Source organism: Elaeis guineensis, chromosome 5, assembly GCF_000442705.2.
Source record: "Elaeis guineensis isolate ETL-2024a chromosome 5, EG11, whole genome shotgun sequence".
NCBI classification, from domain to species: domain Eukaryota; kingdom Viridiplantae; phylum Streptophyta; class Magnoliopsida; order Arecales; family Arecaceae; genus Elaeis; species Elaeis guineensis.
The window spans coordinates 72,452,524-72,474,213 of NC_025997.2; the positions used below are offsets into that span (position 1 = coordinate 72,452,524).

At 34.8% G+C, this 21,690-nt stretch overlaps 1 protein-coding gene across 7 annotated transcripts in view; it reads left to right on the forward strand.

The window, feature by feature from the left end:
* The window catches only part of LOC105033842 (uncharacterized), a 53,748-nt gene extending 33,263 nt beyond the window's left edge, over positions 1–20,485 (forward strand). The window contains exons 5-14 of one of the 7 annotated variants that reach the window (XR_012141541.1): positions 5,231–5,280; positions 5,443–5,497; positions 5,622–5,664; positions 5,827–6,053; positions 6,798–7,052; positions 15,264–15,362; positions 15,502–15,552; positions 16,404–16,490; positions 16,937–17,024; positions 20,086–20,128. Coding sequence is in view for 5 of the 7 variants with exons in the window: in XM_010908782.3 (XP_010907084.1) it covers positions 5,231–5,280; positions 5,443–5,497; positions 5,622–5,664; positions 5,827–6,053; positions 6,798–7,052; positions 15,264–15,362; positions 15,502–15,552; positions 16,937–17,024; positions 20,086–20,252 (1,035 nt within the window). In the remaining 2 variants the exon portion in view is untranslated. Of the gene's footprint in view, positions 1–5,230; positions 5,281–5,442; positions 5,498–5,621; positions 5,665–5,826; positions 6,054–6,797; positions 7,053–15,263; positions 15,363–15,501; positions 15,553–16,347; positions 16,491–16,936; positions 17,025–20,085 lie in introns of those variants that run through there. The other 6 variants (XR_012141542.1, XM_010908783.3, XM_010908782.3 and 3 more) reach the window with 6 other exon arrangements.
* Positions 20,486–21,690: the final 1,205 nt, after the last annotated feature.

Consider the following 21,690-nt stretch of genomic DNA (forward strand, 5'->3'; position numbering starts at 1 on the left):
ATCAATATGCAAGTGATAAAGACTGTCAATTAAAAGATCACATGCAATTAATTTATTTCGCAAATAAATAAAATAAAAGTCTTTATTAAAATAAAAATCAAATCCATCCTGTGCTAGTACAGATACGAAAATCAAATTTCGACTAGCTACAGATGCAAAATAATAGTTCTTTAAATCTAATTTAAAGTCTGATAGTATTCGAAAAGGATAGGTGCCAACGGCTTCCGCAATAATTTTTACTTCATTGCCGAATTAAAGGATCATGTCACCTTGCCTCAACCTTCTATTTTCTATTAGATCCTGCATTGAAGTACATATATGAGCACTAGAACCAGAGTTCAATATCCAACTAGAAGTAGAAGAAACCGTTATGTTAGATTCAATTACGAGCAAACTAGACATACCTTCCAAAGGTATGTCATCTTTCTTGATCCTTAGGCTTTTCAGGTATAGTGGACAGTTCCTCCTCCAATGGCTGTTAGCATTATAGTAGAAATACTTTTCTTTGTCTATAATCTTTTTTGGAGTGTTTTTCTTTGGCCTGTTCTCCTTCTGCCTCTTCACAGGCTTATTCTTTTTCTTCTTCCAAATAGACTTTCTCTTGGAAGATGCCTGCTCCACAGCAAGAACAGTCCTTTGAACTTTTCAAAGTACCCTCAGTAGTGACCAACATGTTGACCAGTTCAGATAAAGTATAGTCCAACTTGTTCATATGAAAATTTATGATAAATTGACTATATGAACTCGTAAGGAATTGTTGGATTAAATCCACTTGCAATTTCTTCTGCATTGTTAATTCGAGCTTCTCAAGGTTCTTGATCATTATCAAACAATGTTCATAGACCGACTGTCCTTCGTGCATTTTCATGTTGAAAAGTCTTTTGGACAATTTAAAACGTGCAGTCTGACTCTGCTCATCTACAATTCTTGTAGGTGGCGATCATCGCCCTGACAGTAGGCATATGCTCATGCTGGCTTTGCAACTCATTTGACATGGAAGCCAGCACATTGTACTTAGTATAACTCGTTTGATATGAAAGTTAGTACAACTCGTTTGACATGAAAGCTAGCATATAGCACTTAATCTGACTGTCATCATCTGTCCATTTGTCAAATGCTATTCCTTGCTCAGCACTAGGATGGATTGGTAAAACTGGAGGGTCTTGGTCAATTATATATCTTAATTTCTTCAATATCAAGATAATCTTGAGATTTTTGAGCCAGTCTTTAAAATTAATTTCGATCAAACGATTGGACTCAAGGATGCGGGTTAGAGGGTTCGAAGCTGACATGGTTTAACTACGAGAGTAGTGATTCAAGTTAGACATTTGTACTTAAATTTTATATTTGCTCTAGGGACTTTAAGAATCAAATAGACTCTCACTATTTTTTCGGATCCTTATACTCCAGATGGAGAAGCGAAAATCCTAACATGACAATTGGATTTCTAGTGGGTGTTGCAGTCCCATCGATGCCGTGCACATCACTTGATAGATATTGGTAATACGTATCTTAATGCGCTGACAAGTCCTTGTCCAAATGTTTCTCTAAGTATGTAGCAACAACTTGGTGTCTAAGTTGTGGCTCACCTCACAGATATTGACCACACTCCTTAGTTAAAGTCCGACCCACCATTCATAAGCAGGTGCAAAGCCGTAGTTGGATCTTTCACCTGACAGATATTGGGCCCAACCTCATCCTTGTCTTGGAGCAACTCTTTGCTAATAGAGTGGTTGCGTGTTCCCGATGCAACTGAACCACTATGACCAGTCGAGAACAATCAACACCAGTGGTACGTCCGCACATCTACAATGGTGGAAGACCTCTAGACTTAATATTTATAGAGAGATTTGGTTCAGTTCTCATCTAATCAATCATCCAATGATTGATCTAATTAGCATAGGCTAAACCAAACCGTCAAGCAACCATATTCAAGTTCTAAATTGGTCAGGTAAGTAGGGATCGATGGGAGGCTCCCTCTTGATGGATCAGGGATCCTAATTAAATAACCATCTTTCAATTACTTGTCTTATACACCAATTGGTCAATTGGTTCAAATAAGTTAGCTTAAACGAATGAGGCTCAAGCTATAAAGCCGAATTAGGTTCTTAGGTTAATCGATTCTATATATGGGTGTTAATTGATTCGATCAATAATGATTGTATGATCTTAAGCTCTATTGATCTAATTCTAATCAATATTTGACTCTATTTGATCAACCGCTAAATCGATTTAGACCCATTATGTTTAAATCAAAAATTTTAGATGTAATCTAATTACATGACCTAATTTGATCTATCCATAACGAAACCCTCGTGCGTAAACACAAATTTCAGATCTTTATAACTAAATTTCAGATCTAAATTCTTTGCATGAAAAGTAAATTTTTAATCTCGAAACTAATTTTCAAATCTTAACATACAATCATATATCTTATATATGAATCAAAATTCAGATTTAAACTAAATTTTAGATCTTGACATGCAATCATATATCTCATATATGAATCAAAAATCAGACCTTAAACAAATTTCAAATTTATGCATGCCTTCATATATCTCATATACGAATTATAAATCAGATCTAAAATAATTTTCAGATTTAAATATGTCTTCATATATCTCATATACGAATTGAAAATCAAATCTAAATAAATTTTAGATTTAAGTATGCCTTCATATATCTCATATATAAATTGAAATTAGATCTAAAATAATTTTTAGATCTAGATGAAACAGCCATGCATCTCATGTATGATTAAAAATCAGATTTTGAATTTTTTTTTTCAAAATTTGTATGTTATTTACATACATATGAACCCATAGCTCTGATACCACTATTGGAATTTTCATAGGTGTTGGTGCATGTAGATTTCAAAATTTTTTTGAAAAACAACACAGCGGAACAATAGATTAAAACCTCTTTTAATCTAGAACATGCATACATATGATCAAAGCACTTAAAGATCTAGTTCACATGCTGAAAATAACATATGTAGATTTTAATCTAAAATAAAAAATATGTGATCAAATCATATATCTGTTTCATTTTTTTTCTCAAATCTAGATTTGGAAGATGAACAGGTTCTATCTTAGCCATACAAATATTCAGCCTCTACGGATATCCTCGCAGGAACTACTTGGCTTGCTCTTTTTTTTTTCTTTACATGCAATTGATCAACCCTTGATCAGCCTTTTGATCTTCTTGGTCAACACCTTGATTAGCCTTTCTTCTTCCTTTACTCTACTTGATGTAGAACAATCAGCCACCAAAGGATATGGCGTGGAGAAGATGAACCGCCCAACACCTTGGGCGTGTGGAACCTTCGACGGCCCAACCCTTGGGTGTATGAGAAAAAGAGGGAGAGAGAAGAGGCATGGAGGCTTGGAGGAGCTCTCTTGATGGCTTGGTTGTTATGCCTAAAGGCTAAGAGGAGGTCCTCTTATATAATGCTTTAATTGGAGTCCAAACCAAACTCTAATTTTTATCTAAAAAGGAGTCTTAATCTCATTAGGATTCTTTCTTTTAAACCCAAGGCATTCTTTATCTCATAAAGAAAAGAGATAAGGCGCCAACTATTGGTCCTCTAGAATTCCTTACGCCACAAGGAGATGGGCGTGCGCCTCTCTCATGCTATCCAATAGCCAACGCCCAAAATCAGATTTGATGAAGGCGTGGACCCTCTCATTTATCCACATATGGTGCGCCCAATTTGATCAAATCAAATGACGCAATAAAGGCTTTATCTAAAGCATGTAGGCATCTAACAATTGAGCTTTTTGAACTCAATTTCAAATCCAATTTGGATTAGGTCTAATGCATGTAACTAACTTGGTCTAATCCTTATCAAATAAGAAATTCAAATCCAAAGAAGAATTGGATTTAATTATGTGCTAGCAAGGCTTTTCTAAACTCAATAGAATTTCACTAAATCTTAATCTCATTAGGACTTCACAAGTCCAATTGGTCAATCCAAATTGATTCTTTTGTTTGTGTAATCCCATAGGTTTAATTCTGTATGGTAGTGAGATTTATATAATGATCTCTATCATAGTATCATTGAAATTCTTTTCAATGGATCGGAATGATTTCATTCTCTCAATAAGGATCGTCGATCTAAAACAATCTTAGTGAGCTCTCATAATCTATCAGTGACACCTAGTAGTATATAGTGGCAATCCAGCAGAACCAAATAAAGAATCTCTAGGTGTAGTTCCCATGTGATTTAATCCTTCTATTGTGAGTCCCGACTTGATGGCAGGTAATGGATAAATCGTCAAATCTCAACATTAGTCATATGATAGATTCAATTAGTTTAAGTTCAATAGTGATTCACATGAAAACTCTTTTTCATCAATCAGACTGCTGTGGCTACAGACTTAAGGATTTAGCCTTTTAAATTTCATAGGATTACTCTTTTCTATTAAGATCGATAGATTCTATTTAGATCGCATCCTGTTCCTACAGTAGATCAACTGTCGCCAACATACACTACAAGGACTCAAGTGGCTAAGAGATCATGTTTCTGTGCAGTTAAACTCCAGTAATCTCACTGTGAGCTGTCGTGGCATTGCAGGTCAAAGGACCATTCACACAACTACAGTATCTAGATGATCACTGATGATTGATTAGAAATCTACATGATCTTTCGTATGGTCACGCTCAGTACTAATTGTTTTCTTACAACTGTCTGCACTTGCCGTTCTGTGTCTCTATACTGTAGATTAGAGGCTCATCTACCTCGAAAGAAGCGATCCGTGCATCGGTCTATCTGGATCGATCACCATCTCCATGATGATACTATGATTGGGAACAATTAAGGAATTAATTATATATATCTCTAAGTTTCAACTCTTTGAGAATATGTATCGTAAGCATTAATTTTTTGGACGATTCAAGAACATATCGCACTTGAATGAAAAATAAAAACTGCCCTTTTATTGATCAAATCAATGTTTTAAGTACAAATTTTGTACCCTAGAAAAATACAATATGTCTGCCATATTAGCTTCTAGGACATACTTCTAACACCTTAACCCTGCGTGTAGAGACGCTTGCTCTTTGTCACAAATCGAGCTGCCTTACTGTTGTGCCAAGGCTCACATTTTGAGTTTAAATTGTGTATCTTATTATTTTTGCTCCAGCATTCACTAGTATGTATATTCTGCTGTGTATTATCATTTACTCTTGTATGGATACGTGATCATCTGTTATTTGGACATTTTTAAAGTTACAGGTTGAAGAACCATATCTTATGCCAATTGTTTCCGTTCATGCCAGGTGAGATTTGTCACCATGTCAAATATGTTACTCAATTTGTACATTCCTAATGATATAAGGTCCAATAAACTGAAATTGCATATGTGCCTCTCAACCATGCGACGCTATCTTTTCACTGTTAACAACTAACCTTTGGTTTTTAAACAATTTTCTCTTCTGCAGACGGGTCACCGAATGCAGAGGACAAGGGAAAAGGGATTGTAATCATATGGATGAGGTTCTCATTGCATTTTTGTTATGTTGAAGCAGACATAATTTGACATTATCTTCTGTGTAATAACTAATATTCATATTCCTTATGTTGGGCATGTATTTATATCCTTTTTTTTTTTTTGGTTCAGATAATGCATGACAGGTGTTGTGACTGTTGTCTGAGTCCTAGTTGTAAGTCAGTATAGTTCCCTTATTCTGGAATCATTTAATGGTCTATCCATCCATAATTAAAAGAATAACTTTTTTTAGTATTGTTTTAGTCATCTTTGGCATATGGGTATTTGATCAGCTTGGGAGCTTTTTAGCTTAATTCTTGTTGTTCCATAAATGCAGATGCAGTGGGATGTGGTTGTCTTGCTACTATCCCTTCCTGGAAGGGAGCCACTGAGAGTGAAGATCCTGCTTGTACAAGTTCTCCATCATCATATGCTAATACTTCAGCTATTTCCACTTCTTTCGCTTCAGTTTCAGATGATAAAGCCTCTTCATACCTCCATCAATCAGAATCTACGATTTTGTCAGTATCTAAAAAGAACACATTTGGCACCATTAGTGCCAAGGTGAGGCTATTTTACATATTTTGGATGGAAATCCTTAAGACGCAGGTCATATTTGAATGGAAGTTTATAAGATCACTTTCCTGAATCTTTTTAATTAAAGATTGATAATTGGAAAAGCTATTGCTGGAATGAGTAATGTCCTAGAATCACACCAATCAGATAATGATGTCTATTCAAACTCAATGATCATATCTATTTGAATGCACTATTTGCTGGATTTTCAGAAAAAAAGAAAAAGAAAAAGCAGCAGTTCATGAAATGTCCTATATTTGTTCATGGTTACTGGTTATATGTCATGTTGTGTCCAACCTAATAGGTCGTCACATATGGAAAACATGGACAAATGGTGATGGTAAGGTGATGAATAACTAAAATTGTTTCTGAAACTAATGATTTTGGGATGCATCTATAAGATCTATCTCTGCTGGACATTTGAAACCTGGATACTGGTGCACTACTGGATATTTGAGTGAATGGGTCACTTAATATCTGCTTACATGAGAACATGCCAGACATAATCAATAACATATATGATCTACCAAAAAAGGTTTAAAACCTTAGTGGATCTATATGTTGAATGGGGAAACAGTTCCTGTACTGTGTGTTCCATTTTAGGTTCTAATCTATTCTCAATTCTGTAGCAGGTTGGTTTTGATGTCTGTGCCCAGGCTAGTCTCAGATTAACTTATTTTCTGTCATACACTCATGCTAGTATTTATTTATGGCTTCAAGAAAATCTTGCAGGAGTCCAAGCTCAATCCAAGTGCAAAAGTTTTTTCACCATCATTTGCAAATTCTAGATCAACATCCACTACTGCAACACCTGTTGTAAGCCCCATCTATATGCCGACCAGCCTTCCTGCTAGGCCTATTGCTGGTGTACAATCCGGAATTGAGATTAGCCCTTTTGCAAGCCTTTCATCTATGCCCAGTAAATTTGTCCCTTACAACAGCCTAGTTGCTGGACATGGTGGAATTGGTGCTCAATATCCTCGATCTGTATGTTTCTCTTTTATGAATAAAACCATGATGTTCATTGAGATAATTTATTTACAAATGGCAGTTTTTAGATGTATTGGTTTTCTTTTTCCTATTCTTCTTGTGTGTTTTCTTGTTTATTATGCAAATTTTGACAAGGATGCATCTTGTTTTTGAGAAACACTATTTGTTTTAGGATATTGACATCATAATTTTCTAGACTTCTAGTAATGGGCGCAACAACCTGGACACCAATAACTATGCTACATCTTATAATATGATTACATTTGTTGGTAATAATCAATGAATGACAAATGGAATTTAAAATGATCAAATGACAAAATAAGATGTCCAAGTCTCACTACAAACTGAGTTGGAGTATATTCAGAATCATTGCTCTTAAATGCTTAGCATTCTAATCATATTTCATTCTAAAATATGGAAACTTGAAGGGAAAACAATGCATAAGGTAAGAGAGACAAAAGGCTTAGATGATGAGTCAACATAGATTAGATTGGAATTGACAGCTTCGAACACTTTTTGCTGCTTTTGCTTCTCCATGTGTCACGCCCCCGACCCGAGATTGTGAATCGAGGGTCACGGCAACCGCCGCATACTCATGAAGAACTCTCTCCATAAGCATGCAAGGCATCTCATCACGATATCAATGCATCGCAGCGGAATAAATTCAAATAATTATTATTCAACTTTAATTCAAGTAATTAAATCAAATGTCTTACATCCAATAAAATTTTTGGTAACAATAAAACAATAGATCTAAGTTCAATGAAGTTGACAATGCTAAATCTCGCCTCTTAAAGCTCTGTCTCAATATTTCTTCCCACGCTCGAAATTAATTATCTGAATCTGAAAAATAGAAAGAAAGGTAATGAGCTAGACAGCCCAGTAAGTAACAAGTATCTCTACCAGATATTTCAGATATTATATAATTTTCAAGAATAATGCTGCAAATAAACATAAGAGTATATTTCATGCTGATTTAATACAAATCAAATATTTTCAAATATTCACATATAATATAATCATAAATCCGATTCGATTCAAAACACTCATAACTCAACAGTCTTGACTATGACCAACGTTTAACCCCCATTGGCGGGGTCCACATGATACCAGCGCACAACCCCCACTGGCGGGGTCCACAAATACCAGCGCACAACCCCCACTAGCAGGGTCCACAAACACCAGCACACAACCCCCACTGGCAGGGTCCACAAATACCAACGTATAATCCCCATTGGCGGGGCCCACTGAAACATAGTTAGGCTGAGAGCATAAATCCGATCTGTATCAAAACACTTTATATCATAAATATTTCACTGAACATGTGCATAAATCGACATACCAAAATATTTCAAAAGCACTTTTCTTTCAAAACATAATTTCATAAATCATACATAATTTCAGAGAATAATTATTTATTTTCAGAATAAATATGGAATATCTCGAGAAGATGATTCATTACTTACCTTTCACGGAGCACTGAATGAATAGATCGACTAACTTCTAGGAGATTCTTCCGTGCCTATTATCCAAAATTATATTTTTACATTAATTTTAATTCAAAATTAAATCTGACAAATCCCAAAATCAAAATCTCGTTTAAAATCGACTCTTTCCTAAACTCGATCAAAATCATCAGATGAGACCTCCCACTACGCTAATCCTAGAGGAATAACTTTAGAGAGAGAGGAATCCATCAAGAGAGAGAAATATTCTAGAGAGAGAAAGTAGAGAGAGAAAGTCCAATTTCAGAGAGAGAAAGTCAGGGTTCAGACTGAAAGAAGAGAGAGAAGAGAGAAACTCTCTCTCTCATCAATTTCAATTTATTTATTTATTTATTTATTTATTTATTTGTTTATATATATATATAAATATATATATATATATATTATTATTTTTTATTTTTTTTTCTTTTCTTTTCTTTTCTTTTTCTTCTTTTCTTTTTCTTCTTTTTTTTTTCTTTTTTCTTTCCTTTTCTTTTTCTCTTTTTCCTTCTTTCTCTTTTCTTTTTTTTCTTTTTCTTTTTCTTCTTTTTCTTCTTTTCTTCTTTTCTTGGTTCTTCCCGTGCCGGAACAGAGGACTCTTGGTCCTCCGGCCTTGATTGGCCGTTCGGGCCATGGCCGCCGCGGCGGAGGCCGGCGGCCGACGGGGGCCACTCCCCCGGTCACGGAGGAGTATGGCCGGCGGTCAATTTCGATCGCTGGTGCCAGAAAAGTTCACGGGAAAGAGACCAAAAACAGAGTCTTTTTCCCCGACCGGAAACCGGCGACGCTCGTCGCCGGCAGCCGCGCACAGGGCATGGGAGGAAGAGGAAGGAAGGGAGGAAAAGGAGGAAAACTTACCTTGACCTCCGGTGACTTCGTCGGAGAGCAATCACGGCGAAGACAAAGCGGTGTCCGCAGCTCTAATTCGAGGAAATCGGAGAGAAAGAGAGAGGGAGGAGGCCGATGTTCGGTCTCAAGGGGGAGGGGGTCTTCTTATAGAGGATCCTAGGACTCCGAGGGGTCCTAGGAGTCCTGATTTTGCCCGGTCTCGCCGGAGAAGAAGACTCCTATCGGGAGTCTTCTTCCCGGTTTTAGAATCCTCTATTTTTTTCTGTTTTTTTTTTTTTTTTTTTTGGGCTATAACACCATGTCACTCAATTATGAGCAGTATGCGGTCACATCTTTTAATGCATCATAGTAAGTACTCCCAGAGATCTCATGTTATAAGAAAAAAATCTGCTCATTGATTTGATAAATATTTTAGTTTCTTAGATGTGTAAACAAGCTGAGCTCAAGCAAGTTAGGCCTAGCTCATGCCTGGCTCGTTTGGTAATGGAGTTGAACTTGAGCCAGCTCATTAAATTTTGAGCCAAACTAGAGTCATTCATGAACAGCTCATTGAAAGAGATCGAGTGAGAGCTGAGGTCTCTTAAGACTTTCATTGATACACTTGAGCTAATTATTCCAATTATATTTTGAGCATAAAATGAAAATGCATTTTACTTTATACAAATTATGTTAACTTATAAAAAAATAAATGTAAAAAGTTGTGCAAAAATAACTAAAATAATATAATATATTAGCTCAAAAAATGAAAATGCATTTTACTTTATCCAAATTATGTTTACTTATAAAAAACAAATATAACAAATTGTGCAAAAATAATTAAAATAATATATTATATAAATTACATGTTTACTCATGTATTCATTTTTTAGCATAATCAAGTCAGGCTCAAGCAAGCTATGGCAATCGCAGACTCACTTTGTTAACCTAGTAATGAACTCAAGCAAAATTTCATCTTGAACATGAGCAGGTTTACGAATAGCCTGCTTGTTTGACAGTGCTTTTTTGGTTATATTGGTAATTATAAAATAGGAGTGTCCCATATGTCTTTGTTATTTATAAAAACTTAATGTGAATGAATATGTTGGGACTCATTCTGTCACTAGAGAATGGGGTTCATTCTATTTCTCTTGTTATCATAATTTGAGAACTTGATCCATTCTGCATCTTTAACTTTCTTGCTGATCCTTGGTATAATTATTCATGTTTTACCTTAGCGCCAAGGAAACGTGAGCATATTCAGTTTAACTAAAATAGGGACACCTTAAGCCTAAACAAGTAGTCCAAGATTTCAAGTCAAAGTATGCCATCTCAATACCAGGCCCCCTATCAGTATGAACCCATTATTGTGTTGGTATTGAGCCGGCTTGGTATACTGAGTGTCGGTAAGCCCCTGTACCAAACCGATATGGTCCGGTATGCCCTGTACCGAACCGGTATGGTATGATACACCCCGTGCTGCCTGGTTCGGTATGATATAACATACCTTGGTTCAAGTAGTAGATTAATAGACATGGTCCACAAGTCAGCCATCTCTACTTTTGTGTTGACATTACAATGCATAGAGATTCTTCAGATAATTGGTTATATACATGAACACTGATTACCATAAAAGGAAGCAACATGAACCACCTGTTCTTGGTTGGAGTTATTGGTAGGTTTGTGCATGTGTTTTGTGTGTTTATGTGTGTGTCAACATGATGCTTGTGGTATAAGGCGACCAAAAAGACTAATTTGCTTATTATTATTGATTAGTTGCAAATCATATAAATGCTATGTATTGGCTTTATAAACCAAACTTGTTGCATTAGAAAGCATATCTGTCATGTTTACACAATCAGTTAAAACATTCTTGGTTCCAAACATAAAGGAAAAGGAATTTTTCTATAAAACTCACTAAACCATGAAGGTGGCAGGTTTGAAAACATCAGTGAGATATGGGTTTTCAAGAAAGACAGTAGGTGACTTCATGAGGAACATCCTTTAGCAATTTACTGAGCATAACTGTCTAACCTTATCCTAAATATTTAATGACAGCTATATGGATCCTCATTAAGGCTACCTTATAAACTCCATCCATGTTATCTTAAGTCTTTCCCTCCTTTTTCTACTACTGTTAGTACAAATTGAAGTACATTTCCTTACTAGATGCCCTTCGTATTTTCATTTCACATGCTATACTTCTCAAATTGATTTCCCATCATTTGTTCTTTAGTCTGTACAACTCCTACAACCTCTCTAACATATTCATTTCCTAATCTATCTTTTTTAGTTTTACCATGCATCCATCATAACATTTTTTTTTTCATTTCTGTCATACTCAACTTGTTTTCCTGAACCATCACTATTGCTCAATATTCTGAGCCATGCAACATCGTTACATTATTTTGTTCTTTAAAGTTTTCTGTTAGTCTCCAAGGTATGCATTGATCATATAATACCCTCGAGACCCTTCTCTGCTCCATCCAACTAGCTATATTTCTGTTACCTATATCTTCATCTCTCTTAGAAATATGGAGGGTGATAAAAGAAAATTAAGATTTTTTAGAAAAGGTTTGAAACAAAACTTAGACACAGAAAAGAAATTTAAAATCTTCATATATATATATATATATATATGTATATATATAAAAATTCTTGCTAAATTAGATTAGAACAACAAAGTTGAAATAATGGGAGCAAAATTGTTATCCTACAATTTTTCTTTATTCTAATATTACGGAAAGGATGTTTTCAAAATCACAGTATCATTTGTTGATTCTGTTTGTCACTGTTTCTTTGTAAGACGATCTCTGCTCAAATCTGGAATACAATAAATACTAATGTACATGCTTTTCCATGTAGCGTGACATATCAATTAATCTCACGATTGATTAAGAGAATCGCAATCATGAAGTGATGTGGAAAAATCCAAACTCACATTTAGGACTCTAGGTGATATTCCACATCTACCAAATAGCTTTTCTCTAAATATTTTACCACTTTGACACCGTCAATTTAAAATCTCTAGTAGGAAATTTGTTCTTGAAAATTTAATTTTTTATTGTCTATTTTATTTTTTATTTGTCATTATATTTTTAATGTGCATTACACATGGTTGTGTGCGAGTTCTCAAATACAATTTTATGGCATCTACGAATGACTGGAAAGTTGAAAGTAAATTCAGATCACATTGCTTTTATAAATTATAGATTTGAAAACATATAATAAATTCTTTGTTAAGGATCATTCAAACATGTAAAAGAAAATCAAAGAAAACCAAATTTATCTTAGTATTACTGTTGTGAGGAATTGGATATTACCTTCTTTGAATTATGGATGAGGTTATTCTCCTTAAATTAAGTGTACTTTCTTTTTGGAGGAAACAGGATTAACCGTAACTAAAACTCATGCAAGCTGTTTTCATTAGTATTACTTTAATTGTAGCCCAACTCAATTAAATTGCCCACATTTAACTCATATTTCTCAAGCTTTTGACTAAGTCTACCCAGCTCATATGCAACCTGCATTTTAGAGCTTCTAACCCCATCCAATCCAAACCTAACAAATTTGTAGAATATGGGGCTCCTCTCCCAACCTAATTTGTATGTCTTATTGGGCTGAAGTTGTAAATGCTAATTTAATTTTACATTGGGTTTGGCTAGCATTAAGGGTTTGGACAACTTGACCCTCATTGAATCAGACCAAATTTCTGTGACTAAGTTTCCAATTGACCTTATCATGCCTATATTTTTATTATTTCTGACCAATCTATCCCATAACTTACCATATGTCTAGAGATTCTAACTCAACCTAACCTAGAAGACTTAGGTTTGAATAGGGGAGATGTCATTTTCTTTTCTATCCTTTTCTTTCTATATTTTTGAAATAAAGAAAGTTTCAAATTAGATTCCAATTAGAAGATTTTTTTTTTTGCTTGTCTTATTTTAATTTTGGAATTAGCATTTAAATTTGGTTAATAAGGTGTATTGTAAGGTTAGGTTAGGTGGTATTGTACATTTTGTTGGTTCAATTAGGCTAGGTGGTCTTATATGCAGAAAAAAATTTAGATTCAAGTTGGTTTAAAATATGTCAATCAAATGATTGTAGGTGTTCATCTTGTTGGTTGGACTAGGCTTAGTTTCTTTTAAGTTTTAACCCAATCCATGTCTAGTTATACCTTATCTAGGACAGTCTTGGATCTGAGTAAGAGGAAGGATGGCTTTCTCTTATGCTATTGTGTTTCTCTTTGCAATTATGATCGAAAGTATTAAGCAAATTGGGGATTCAGCTTTCAGTAAAAGAATGATGTAATCTTATATTTGTTAGGACCACCGTGCACCTGCGTGGACCTGAGGAGACCTGCGACAAAGCCCTCTGCAAGAGTCCACTGCGATCCCAACTCTCTAAGGGCTGCAAACTTCATGCATTAGGTCGCTGCATACCCTGAACCCTGTGCAACGACCTAGTTCGTGTCCCCCCTTGCTTCTAGGGACCTGGGACGCACCTTCAGATCTGATCTTCCACTCTCAACATCCTAAGAATTAGGGCTTGGGTGTGGTACCTTGGGGGTGGAAGATCAGATCTGGAGGTGCGTCCCAGATCCCTAGAAGCGAGGGGGGACACGAACTAGGTCGTTGCGCAGGGTTTAGAGTGTGCAGCGACCCAGTGCATGAAGTTTGCAGCCCTTAGAAAGTCCGGATCGCAGTGGGCTCTTGCAGAGGGCTTTGTCGCAGGTCTCCTCAGGTCCACTTAGATGCACAGCAGTCCTAACAATTGATATCTCCTTAGGTCCACGTAGAGTATCGGCGATTTTCAATAGTATTTTCTTTGCATTGGCTTAAAATTTTGAATTTTTGAGAGATTTCTCTTTCCTATTCTCATTATCTTTCTCAAAATTTTGAAATAAGGATTCAAATTGGTATTCTTTGCTTTTATAAATTTTCATCTACTCCCACATTCTTTGTTTTGATTTTTAAGTTCAATTTTTTTTCAATAATGTCTCTTGAAGATGTAATGTTTTCCCTTTTTAAGTTGCATTGTCTTATCGTTATATATTTATTAGTTTCTTTTCTTATTGCATTTACTATGTACATCTAAAGCCACTAACCTATTTTTTGTACTGAAGCTTTTTCATAGTATCTCATTACGATCTCTACATTGTTGATCTTTTCCTCTTTTTCCATGAAAATTAATCTATTTAAGACTAATTTGATCCACCCTTAAGATTCTGAAATCTTCATCTCTCGTCTTAGAATGCTTATTAGCAATTGCTAGATCATAAGCCACTATAAACTTAATTGTCAACCTTCTCATTAAATTCTTGTCACCAAAACCAAATCCACCATAAACTCTTTCACATCCTGTGCTGCTCTTCCCCTTCTTCCCTACATGCCCATTTAAGTTGTCACCTATTATTTCTCCATCAGGAATGCTTTTTCTTGAATTCATCCATCTCTGAAAGGTGTTTGCTAGTCCCCTACTCCAAGGCTACTTGCAGTGCAGAAGTATTAATCTATTACTTATCCTTTTTACGTTTGCAATTTTGTTGTTCATTTTTTTATCTGCTACTATCTAATTTTGTTATTGTACTTACCTAAAATTAAGTTTGTAACCATTTCCAATATCCTTAGACTTACCTGCTTTCAGTCTAGTTTCTTGTGTACCCTAACAGTTCACTCTTAAAAACAAGAACATTAATTTATTTCAGGGCTTGCTATTCTTTTTCCTTGTGTGAACTGAATGAGCTTATTATGATCATTTGATATTTAGTTTGACTAAATCTTTACAATCCTAGTTTTTAAAAATTAAAACCATACGTGCTTGTTGAGTGTATATTTTTCTGTGAAAATGCTTACATTCTACATTAGGAATTATATTGTTTTCTATTGTTTGATAGGTTATGGGGCATGCTAGTGCTAGGCAACAACCTGCTAGATTTGGTGCCGAAAATCATCCTGTTCAGACAAGACCATATGTAAATCCAAATCCTCAAACGGTAAGTTGTAGGTACAATCCAATTTTGATTTCTAATTTTCATCTGAAATACTTTATTTTGCAGTTTGTTGTGTTGCAGCTTGACTATATCTGTCATAAAGTTAGTGGTTCAAACTATTGTCACTATTATTTCTTATTAGGTAATGGTTGGACGGATGGGTCAGCTTGTGTTTGTTAATCCGATTATTCAGGTAGAAAAAGATCTCTATTGTGACTTTGCATCTTTGAAATGCTTTTGTTATAACTCAAGTGCTTCTTATCTTTGTATGGAGTTACATGTTTATCTCTTCTGTGCTTGAGGTGTGAATGGTAATATAGCCTGGGCATCAATTTTTTAAGACTAAAATTATGCATTGAAATCTGTTCCTGAGACTATAATCCAATATACATCACAGTAGTTCTTAAATTTTGCTTATTGCCATATATCATTTGCATCACCTTCACTTATATTTGTTGCAGCAAATGTGCTGGTTCAGGAAATGGTTTTGATTCTGGAATTTGATCATCAATCTTTATTTAATATCTAAGTAATTGTAACCAGCACATCTTTTTCTACCAGTCATGCATGCTAATCTCACACTTTTATCTTCCATTACTGCCTTCCCAAACAATTATAACATTATTCACCAAATAATGCTTAAGCATTACTCTTTTGCTTTCTTATAATATTCATAGAATAAATCACCTGAGATTTTTAAATTCAAATACTGCCAGTGGTGTCTTTATATTTTACCTCTCCAGGCTTTTCTGGAAGAGATCAAGGCAATCTGTTAAGTGCTGTGATCAGGCTCCAGCCATTTTTGATATTGTGGTTCTTCAACATTTTTGAGTTAGAAATTTCATGTAGGCAATGCATGTCTCTATAGGCATGTATTATTTAAACAATTCCGTACAACCCCCCCCCCCTTTTTTTTGTTTTTGAGAACCTCTTTCTGCTCCATGACTTGTGCTTTTCCACTGATGTTTTCTTAAATATGGTTCCCAAGCTATTGCTGTTCCATATGATTGACCTCACAGCTGTCTAAAAGGTCTCTACCTCCAGAAGCGCACACCGGCCACGCTGCAGAATGGACTAGTGGAGGCTTTTGTTCTCCTAATCAGCAGCTAGTGAGGCAAAAATTTTAACACGGTACACTGTTTTTCACAATATATCCATTATCATATAGATAGGTGATATCACATGAACACCCCTTGTATTTCTAAGCCAGAAAAACTTGATTCTCTTTCTATGCCTGGACTGGAAACTAGACTTTGGAGCAATAGCAACCGTGTGGTGGAAACCACCACTAAGACATACTTTGTCTCATTTTCCCACTAGGCCAATAATGTTTTAGATTACCATGTTGGGGTTTATGTCATGCATTCAGTTATTTATGAGCTCCTTTTATGAGATTATAACTTTCTTTGTAATAGTACATGCAATGGGTTGTATAGTCAATTTATCAATGATCCTGCTGGTACATCACTTTCAGTTCCCTTTTTAATATTTCCCCCTGCATATTTTGTTTTTATTTGTCACCCATCCATGTATCTTCTTTTTGTCTTTTGTATTGAATTTGTCTCTTTGTTTTTAAGGATCCAATTCAAGGACCACAGATTATCTCACAAGGAGTCCCACACTCTTTGTTAACTTCATATCAAGCAAATATGCCTAAGCTTCAAGGTAGTTGATTGACAATTTTATGTTTGACATTCTTTTGGTTTGTGCAAGTGAATGAATTTAGTCTGTTTTTCTTGGCCACATATTTCTGAATGGTTGTGATATATAGTTAGGCGATGCTGATACCTTCATATAAAAGGTGAATATTTCTTATTACAGTTGAATAGAAAGCTGCTGGAAGAGCACATATTACTTAAGTATGGTGGAAAGAAAACTTAACGTACAATTTCAAAATGTACAGTCTTGATGAAATGAATACACATCAGTACATATTTGTGTATCATCACAGATTTGTGAGTACATTTATAAATAGATTACAGAGTGACACTAAAAGATGCTATAATATACAATGTTTCTATCATGCGACCAAGGTCATGACATTTCATTTTCTGCTTGATGTAGTATGATATATGCCAACATGTTAGACCTTGAAACTAACACATGCCTTTCGGACTGTGCAATAAATACTTCTCACTTAAATAGAGCCGGTTCCTTCTATAGAGTTGTTAAGGAAGAACTTATTAAGTCATTCGTAAGTTGTGGGAATGGCGAATCGTTATGAGACTAGTGCATAAGCATGCATCTAATGTTAACTTCAGATTCACCAAGGCCCTATTTGGCAATGTTGTAGGTAGTAGAGCTTTTGTTTGTAGAATTTGGGAAATAGAGCTTTAAGTAGTAGAACTTTTAATAAAAAGCTGTTTGTTAACTATATTTTTGAATTGTTATGGAACTTTAACATCTATTTGTTAACCAAACTGAGAGAGTGCTTTTAGTACCAAGAAATGACAATAATGGATGTTGCGTTGTGCTTTCAATTGTCTAAGTATTTGTGCTATCAAAAACTATTATTGTAAAATATTTTAAATTTATTCTGAAATTATAATAATATTTTAAAAAAAATTTATATTATACTATATAATATGACATTATTATTGTAATATAGTATTATAATAGTATTATGTTGTTATATTACTATCATATAATATATTACTATGATATGTTTATAAATATATAATCATAAGAAAAATAAAAACTATTATAACATAATACAATATTATTATATTTTACTATATCATAGTACAAAGTATTATTAATTAAATTTATTTTTATATTTTAATCTAAATAATACAATAAATAGTATAATTATTTTTTAGGGTGATTATCAAGTAACAAAGAATATCATAAGGTTGAAACTCAAAAATCCTTAATTGCATGATTATGCAATAAAAAGACACAAACTTAAATGATTATGGTAATAAAAGTAATTTATATTAATTAAAAAAATTCATTGATAGGACTCAAACCCGAGTCTTTCAGGTAAGGTTTTGAAAAACACCTTCCTGACACATTTTAAGGAGAGCTTTTGCCTAAGATTTCCAAATTGAATCTTCCCTATTAGACATTTTCCAGCTTTTGTAGGCAGCAGAAAGCTGTTTTAAAATTTTTACCAAGCACCTCAAATTCATCTGAAAAAGCTTCTATCCCTTGAAGATGCACTTTACTTTTTGGCCAACCAAAAGCAATGCCAAACAACACCTAAGACTGAAATAGGAGGATGCACTTTACTCCATCTAAAAGAAGATGCAAAATTGTTCCATATGGATCGTATCACCATTCAAAGAGTCTTCTAAGGTTAATCCTTCTCGCCAAGTTTGAATTTGGTAGCCTTCTATGATCATTTGTATTTTGTTATATAGGGTCTTGATCTTATACCAATGCAATTTACTTGATCTCCTCTTGTGTAGCTTCCATTAATGTTATCCTAGTTTTTCTTCATTTTTCTTCCACCTTGTTGCTTTATTTTGACTATTTGGTATTCACACCCTCTTCTTCAGTCTCTCTTCATGTTAACCCTTATGTTATGTATCCTTTATGGTTTTAGCATGATTTTACTTGGTCATGTTAAACCAAAAGGCACACAGTATATTAGTATGGTGCATACGATCCACACATGGCGATAAGGCAATGTTGTGATAGCATTTTGTTATACATCAAGGATTTTGATGCTCAGACTCTGTCAAAGTTGTTCTTATTAGTGAACTGACTCAAATCCCTAATAATTTCAACTAGGGGTGAGCATGGTTCGGTTTGGACTGGTTTCATGCTCAAACCTAAGCCGAATCAGTTCTAAATGGTTTGGTATTTCTAGATACCAAACCGGACCAATAGAACATTGAAACGAAACCAAACCAGCATGATTTAAATGGTCTGGTTTGGTTTGGTTTACCAGTTTATATTATTATTATTATTATTTTTTGTAATTCATGAAGACTTATTTTCTTTTCACATAAGAGTACCATCAAGAGAATTTATCAAGTAAAATGATTTGAATTGACATAAGATATTGTCACTCAATAAAATAAAATTTTTAAACAAATATCATCATTAAAGATTAAGATAAAGATCTCCAACACATTACAAAAAAAATAAACAATCCAATAAGTAAGTCACTTAGGATTTAAGGCTAATCAACATAAAACCAAATTGATAAACAACACCATAAATCCAGAATTATTTTCTAATACATTAATACTTTAACATAAATAACATCCTAATCAAAATGACATCATTTTATTAAAGCCGGTTCGGTTTGAGAATGGTTTTATTTACTGACAAACCTGAACCAATCCAAATATATTTTTTATATGTCAACAACCAACCAAACCAAACCGAATAAAATTTTAAACCAAACCAAACCAACCAAACCTATGGTTTGGTTCGGTTTCACTAGTTTGATTGGTTCAGATTCGGTTTTTGCTCACCCTTAATTTCAATGCCTTAAGGTGATAATGGTGGTGTTTTCATCTTTCAGAAGCATATATCACATATGTATGGCCACTTTTACTTTTTAGGGGTCAATGTTCCAGGTCTGTTTAAAGTGCATTCCAAATTTTTTGGTTCAGTGGTCAATGTTATTGTGATATACTAGTGGTTTTCTTAATTACCATAAGGTTTATTGCTTCCTTTATGGAGATTTATAGTATATATTTATCTTAAGGTGAATGCCTTCTGTTTTCATGGAGCTGCTGATATCAATCAGGGAATTCATGTTTATTTTCAGGTACTGCAGCCCCGCCATTGCAGCTCTGCATGACTCCACATCTTGTATCTGGCAGTAACCAACCTTTGATGATTCCGAGCAACATTCCCTTCACACAGCCTTTCCCTGCCATCCGACCCATTATGGTCCCAAGTGGAAATGGTATCTTCACCGGCAGGTTGCACTAAATTTGCAGCCAAAGGTCTCAATTTTGACAAAAAGGTCATACAGTTTGTGTTAGATTTACATTGCCACCTTATCCACTCTATATACGTTGGTATGATGTGAGATTTTGACTTTGGAAACTGTGAGCAGGGTTCCAGTTTTAAAAAGATAAAAAGTAACAAGCACGTGCTTCAATTTTTTATTTTCTGATATTCTTTAATGAGTGAACCGTATTTGAAATGGAATTTTTGCACCATCCTAGTGATTATGAATGGAGTTCAATCACCTTAAGAGGCATTGAGTTCAATTCATGGAGTAACTTTCTTTATGTCTAAGCTTCAATTTGGTTATTGATTACCCTAACTATGAGATATCTACCCCGCAAGATTGCTAAATGGAGAAAGGGACGATAGATGTGGGATAATTGGTGAAACCTATCCTTGGGATTGTCAGATATAAGATTCTGGTAATTCCTTCGGCTTCTTCATGAGTCTGCCTCGTCTCTTCGTGCTTAACCATATTCATGGGAGAAATCACCAGGATAAGCTGGTCACTTATTAAAATAAGCCTTCAACTTTGATTATTATTTTGAGAGCAAGAAGCAGTTCTGATGATTGAACATAGGTCTGGACCATCAATGTGGAGGGCTACGGTTCCAGTGCCTAGCCAGGTCCAGAATATTTGTTTATGTTGCAATTTTGCAGATCTATCAACTAGATGACAAGTTTTCGTACATAGTTCTTGTATTATCATAATCTTGTGATAGATGGCTTTTTATTTATAAAGTAGTTTATTTGTTTTGGTGAAAGAGTGCTCCCACAATCTCTCTAAGGTGTCCGAGCATGTCACTTCAGTGCGAAAGTGCTACATCCAAACCATATGAACAAAGTCAGCAAGGTGTTTCATCGGTTACGCTCAAAGAACATCGGTGCCACTGAAAAGCAATCAGTGGCCACAAATCTGAAGAAATTTGGTGGCATCCAAAAAATTACTTAGATGAAATCCTCCTCATTGGATCAAAATCATCAAACCAAGGAGCATCAATAGATCAAATGAAGAGACATTAAGATGGATAGCTCAAGTATCCATTGTTTGTTGCCTTTCTTCTGATCAACAGAAGTGTCTACTTAGCGTTCTTCCTTGTTATGACTAAACTAGCAAGTGAATTAGTCATCTTTGGAGTCGGCAGCGTTATTTATTGTGGCCACATTCAACAACAATAATAATGATGTGTGGGAACCTCCTGAACATTGGATACCATTTGCCTTTATTGAATACAGGCATCAAAGCGAGCAATAGCCTCATCCTGCCATTGACCATTATCTAGAACCAGCGAATTTTGATACCAATCCTGCAATGGATTTCTATTATTAAGAATAAGAAAGTGACTTGCTTTGAGGGAGGGTGGACCTCCTATAATGCAATCACTTTAAAGAAAACACATGTAAATTCTTCATGATA